A 6,506-nucleotide genomic window follows, 5' to 3' on the forward strand; every position below is an offset into this window, starting at 1 on the left:
ACCCGGTGAGAATTTTATCGCCATTCCCAGACATTCCTCGTTACATTTATGTTCAGGAAAAGCATACTGAATAATAAAATATACTTCAAACCATATAAAATGGTTTTCTTATCGAGGCTCTGAATTTAATGAACGACTTAGATCTGCATCATGAGCAGAGCTTTTTCGACTTTTCTTCATGTTCCGTCATCGTGCTCACAATAAAGACCGCAGTACAATGCATCTACCAAAACTAAAATATGGTAAAATGAAAACTTATAAAATCCGGAACAAAATTTCATTCATATTTATTATGAAGGCATACCCCCATTACAGAACTCGTACGGTGGATTCAAGTGAACTTCTTGTTCTCGATTGTCGAACTCGATGGCCGGGATCACGGTTTTCGAATAGAGAAGCTTCAAGTGCTAAATGTGCTAAAATGTGCTAAAAAGCTTAAATGTGAAAGCTTGTCAAGCTCTTCGAGTACGAACTGCCAATCTGTTGCATTTTGTAAACATTGCACACACAGATACACATACACAGATAGCAGTTCAGATGTGCGTACTATTCTTGCTATTATATTTCTGCAACTTTAAGATGATTTCCGCGTATTACGTTTTCGATAGCGACAGTGATAGCGAGGAAACTGAAAATATAACGATTCATCGCAAAATATTGCGATGTAAATCCGACCCACTGAATTTTTCATCGCCAGGGTAAGTGTGCCCAAAATCGAAAATGATCAATCGATTTTTCTTTCATGTAATGTTGTTGCGGGTTCAAGAAAAAATTTCGCATCTCAAGGGAAGTGTTTTTGACCATACTTTCCGAAATAGAAACAAACTTACCGGTATCTCTTCGCCCTATTTGCAACTGCTATAGCAACATGATTAAAAAAAAATTACCCGTATCTTTCCGGCCTATTCGGGACTGCGGTAACCACAGGAATACAAAACACTTACCTACCCTTGCCCTTCTTTGTTCCGAGCTTATTTGTTTCTTTACGGAGTTTTTAGCTACCAAATGAATGAGAAAAAAAACCCACCACTATCCTTTCGGACTACCTAGCTATCCCTGCGGAGCATAAACAATACAAGGTGCGTTTCACGGAAAACAGGACTTTTTCAATCGGGACATTTCGGGCAGCGCTATCTCTTGGTGAGAATGTGTGTTGGTAAGCACATCCTTTCCCAACTTCCAGTAAAAATTTGATGACATTTCATCCATTGAAAGTCGAGTTATTGCGTTTTAAGTGACAGTATGTTTGTGTCATCGGTACAAAAATGAGCATCGAACAAAGAGCCAATATTAAGTGTTGCTTTAAACTTGGTAAAACTTTTACCGAAACGTTTCAATTGATGAACCAAGTGTATGGTGCTGATTGTTTATCCCGTAGCAGAGTGCATGCCTGGTTTAACCGATTCAAAAACGGTCGGGAGGACCTAAATGACGACGATCATCCAGGCCCGGAATTTACCGTGATCACGCCAGAATCCATCGAAATTGTGCGTGACTTTGTCAAATATCAGCCAAAATCTTCACTTTCACTTACTCTCATTTATGGAAATGGAATTGGGCATCTCCAAACCATCAATTTATCGCATTTTGACGGAAAAACTGGGCTTCCGGAAGGTGTGTGCAAGGTTTGTTCCGCACAAGTTGACTGACGACCAAAAATTGCTCCGAATTGTTTTGACTCTTTTTGACGAATTTTTGATTAAAAATCACATTTTAAATATCAATCACTCCCCGTATTCGCCGGATTTGGCACCTTGCGACCTCTTCTACCTTCTACCTCTTCGGAAAAATGCATTTGCCCATGAAAGGCCAGCGATATACGGACGTAAATGCCATCCAAAAGGCGTGTACCGACATCCTCAAAGCGATCCCTCTGAAGGACATAAAACACTCATTTGAAATGCTTTTAGACCGCGCAAAAAAGTGTATTGCATCCGAGGGAGATTATTTTGAATAAATAAAAAAGAATTAGCCCAAAAACATTTGTTTTTAACTTCATTTTTAAAAAGTCCTGTTTTCCGTGAAACGCACCTTGTACAAACTAATTGATAAAAGGCCCTATTACGATTCTTAAACTAGGTTACGGAATTCATCCGAAAGTTCATCTGAGTTCATTTTGCTATCGCGGCAGTCGATCGACTTTCCGTACGGAAAGGATGAACTTTCCGTGGCGGTAGCTTTCAACTGGATGAACTATTTCACGGTTATCGAGTACTCTCAGCATTATGAAACTCGTACAGAAACTCAAATTTAATAAACGGATTTCTGTCAACTTTTTGCTACGGAAAGAGCAGCTCTGTTATGATGTCTTTGATTTTCCCCCTATTACAGAACTCGCACGGTGGATTCGAGTGAACTTCTCGTTTCCGATTGTCGAACTCGATGGCCGGGATCACGGTTTTCAATTAGAGAAGCTCCGATTGCTAAACGTGCTAAAATGAGCTAAAAAGCTTAAATGTGAAAGCTTGTCAAGCTCTTCGAGAACGAACTACCATTCTGGTCTAGTTGAAAGCTCCCGCCACGGAAAGTTCATCTTTTCCGTACGGAAAGTCGATCGACTGCAAAATGAACTCAGATGAACTTTCGAATGAATTCCGTAACGGAGTTTGAGAGAATCGTATCGTTTTTGAGAATCGTAGTAGGGTCCATAGTTTCGCATACGCATGTTGCAACTAAGCATGCCTGTTCAGGAAGCTGATGGTATTGCTACAGAAGGCAACTGATTCAATGATACAAGAAACCTATCTACCGCCGATGCAGACAACTTGCTTCATATTCATCATTCAGTGATGGCCTGCTTTTGGACACAACAAGCATTGATGTTGTCGCACGTGTCACCCGTTAGGTGATCCGCCGTCAAACTTCAAGAATACATCCGAACATTTGCTAATACAGTGTGTAAGCAGCTCGATGCTGAAACACAGAGAACAGAAGTTTCAATTAGTGGTGGGGGTACATTTCATGCAAAATTGAACGGGCTCCTATACGGGAATTTGACTCGATTCCTATGGATTTGATAAAGGTGGAGACATTTTGGCAATAGTCGAAAAATTTTGTACAGAAGGATGAACATCTTTGCAAGAGTTGAAATTTTTTTTCATCGTGAACACTCAAAACTCTCGTTAATGAACAATTTGTTTTAATTTCACACTACAATTTAATTTTATACTTATTTTATTGGTGAATATTTCAGATGATGATCCACGCTTGGACTAACTACAAGCTATACGCGTGGGGGAAAAACGAGCTACGTCCTCTAACGAAACGTGGTCACAGCAACAGCATCTTTGGCTCATTTGATCTCGGAGCCACAATAGTTGATGGGCTAGACACTTTGTACCTGATGGGGCTCCACAGCGAGTTCGCCGAAGGCAGAGATTGGATTGAAAGGAAGTTCACACTTGAGAACGTCGACGCCGATCTCTCTGTATTCGAGACAAACATTCGTTTCATCGGAGGCTTCCTAACTTGTTACGCGTTCACTGGTGACCTGCTATTTCTTGAAAAGGCTAAATACGTGGCGGACAAGCTGTTGCCCGCGTTCCAGACGCCTACTGGCATCCCTTACGCCCTGACCAACGTCCGAAACGGGGTAAGTGTTCAAAATAGGAAGCATTTCGAAATGGTGCGTTTAGGATTCTTGTAACGACTGCTCTTTTCATCACCAGTGACGATTCGGTACAAGAATCTTTTTTTTGTGCCGAGTAGGCAGCAACGAAAAAGTACTCCCCGCAAAAACACTTTATCAGAAACAAAACTCGACATTTTTAGATGCCTTAAACAGGTGTTGTTTACATTTTTAACAAACAATTTATACTGCGTTAGATGCGTATTGACAGTGGCTGTCAAACACATATTAAAAAAAAAGTTGTTACATTTAATGAATAACGCCATCTATTGTAAAACGGAAAGAATTTATTCACATACCTTACATCAGGCAATAGATTTTAACCTAAAACGAAACATGTTTTTGTCGCCATCTTACGTTCGAGAGCGTTTGAATATGCCCACTTTTGTGCCTGAAAAGTACGAAATGCGGACATCGTTGATTTTCTGTTACTTGCTCAAAAAAATTGCTACAGAATCGCATCAAATGCTTGTCGAAGCCTACGGTGATCATACTCTTGGAAGATCGCAGTGCTTTGAATGGTTCAAAGAATTTAATCTTGGTGATTTTGCCTTAACAAACCAAGAGCGTGGGAGGCCTTCAAAAAACTTTCAGGACGCTGAACTACAAGAACTTTTGGACAACTCGAGGATCAGCTAAATGTGTCCCAATACGCCATATCCCTACGTCTCTTCTTCTTCTTCTTCTTCTTTGGCGCTGCAACCGCTGTGTGGTCTTGGCCTGCACCAGAGACAATCCCTTAATATCCCTGGTGCTATCCGTAAAAGTTCGTTTTTACAGGCAGGGTTGTTGGTCCCGCGCCAACCCCCTCTGTCAACGCCGGTATCGGGAATCGAAACCACGGCCGGTTGAGTCGCAATCGGTCCCGGGATTCGAACCCTGGCCAGCTGCGTTGCCAGCTGCGTTTGAACTCTGGCCAGCGCTACCAACTGCTCTATGAGTAGGGGTATCCCTACGTCTCACTATGGGGAAAAGGTGGCCATAAGTCAACTTTAAAAACTGAGGGTTTAGTTATATTAGCCTAAAATAGATAAGTTATCTATGACAAATCCGAATTTTCCGGAAGGCTACATTCTGAGAATTCATCTGTCAAAGTCAAAAGAGTGATAAAAATTGCTCTTTAAAACCAGCTTTTATCAGCTACTTTAACGCGATCGTTAGCATAGTTCTTCAATGGTAATATACGTATATTATACATCATTCGAATCCGTTTTTCAAATCGCTTTTTTATATGAAACTAGCAGTTCCAGGCGTGCTTCGACACGCCTCATTTCATCCTCATTTTTTCACTAACGGGCGTTTCATAGGATCGGACTTCCAGATGGCGTCCGATCGGCTTCCGTTCCCGCCTCCCGTTATTCCTCCGTTTCTGACGATCGGCTTCCCTTTTCATTTCCCGTTACTCACCCTTTTCAGACAATCGAGATTCCCGGTTACGTACACGATCAGCTTCCCTTCCCGCTTTCCGTTGGATACCTGTCAAAACTCGCACCAGCTGAATTTGGTTCAAATTGCTTGAAAATTATCCGAGTTGAGCTGAAACAAAGTTAGATTTTTTATGGGAGCCCTCCTTTGTAAAGAGGGTAGGGGTTTTAAACATTCACGAGAACAGTTCCCCACCCCTAAAATCCTCGCCTACCGAATTTGGTTCGATTTGCTCGAAAACGTTGGAATGGGACGTAACGTACGAGACCCCCCCTGGGGGAGCCCCCCCTTCCCGAAGGTGTGGGAGGGTCAAACTTTGCTATTCACAATCCGGGGTCACAAAACTACGCTGTGCAAAATTTCACGCGATTCGGTTCATTAGTTTTTGAGAAAAAGCGGTACAAACAGACAGACAAATATCCATTTTTATATATATAGAAGATAAACTAGTAAAAGACACATTCATTCGGGCAATACATAGCAGTGACCCTAAAATTAGTTTTTATTTTATTGGGTTATAGGCAGCGAAAAATTCATAAACTTTGTTTTCCTGATGTAGTTAAAGTTTATTTTAGCATGGAGGTAAACAGTAATAACGATATTGCGATTGATAATGTATTTAACCAAGTAGATAATATTGATTTAAGGGTGGATGAAGACATAGATTAATAACCCGACGTCCACATTATGAGAAACTTTGCAAAAATGTATGGCAGGCCAAGAAACTATTAATCTTTTGCTGGAGTTCCGTAACTTAGTTTGAGTTGCTTTTGAGGCCCTGGCGCTTATTGGTTATTTTCCCGATTCGGAATATTTATTTTCAATTTGACAGTACGCCAAATTTCGAAAAAGCTTTTATGCTATCCAAAAATGTGGCTAGTTTTTCGAAAACGGATCATATTTTGACAATGATGGCAATAGAAGGAGAAGGAAAGGAAACTGAAAAATCAAAGTACACTCAGTCAACTATCTATAGGCGCACCCACGTTTATACCGTATCTTCCAAACCGTCTTTTCGATTCTACTTCTGGTTTTGGGACTTTTTTAAGTAGGAAAAATTATGAATAAACCCATTTAGTTGGATTCAGTTTGTTTGATTTTTAGCTTGTTTTTCGACCAAATACGATATAGGCACTGTCAAGTTAATATAGGCGCACCTAATAAAATGATCAATACGTGTGTTTTTTTTTCAAGTCTCTGTATTTATTGTGAGGTTTAATAGTCAGTTGGCTTTCCTGATCGCTGAATGACTTGGAAAATTATGTTTGTCATACTGTTAACCAGGTTTTCCAAAATTATTGGGTCCATTTGTTCTCAAGCTTCCAAAATGGATTCCTTAAGCTCATTAATAGAGCTGTATTGCTTCCTATCCGCATAAATGTGTCTAATCAATATTCTCCAGACATTTACAACTGAATTTAGATTCGCAACTGACTTCGCGCTGGCCACCCAA

The 6,506-nt window shown here is 40.6% G+C and overlaps 1 protein-coding gene across 1 annotated transcript in view; it reads left to right on the forward strand.

The window, feature by feature from the left end:
• LOC131214127 (mannosyl-oligosaccharide alpha-1,2-mannosidase IA-like) overlaps positions 1-3,592 on the forward strand; it is a gene marked incomplete at its 3' end in the record, with an annotated part of 18,752 nt that extends 15,160 nt beyond the window's left edge. The window contains exon 3 of the mRNA XM_058208497.1: positions 3,194-3,592. Coding sequence (XP_058064480.1) covers positions 3,194-3,592 — 399 coding nt within the window. The remainder of the gene's footprint in view (positions 1-3,193) is intronic.
• Positions 3,593-6,506: the final 2,914 nt, after the last annotated feature.

Source organism: Anopheles bellator, assembly GCF_943735745.2.
Source record: "Anopheles bellator chromosome X unlocalized genomic scaffold, idAnoBellAS_SP24_06.2 X_unloc_13, whole genome shotgun sequence".
In the NCBI taxonomy this organism is placed as follows: domain Eukaryota; kingdom Metazoa; phylum Arthropoda; class Insecta; order Diptera; family Culicidae; genus Anopheles; species Anopheles bellator.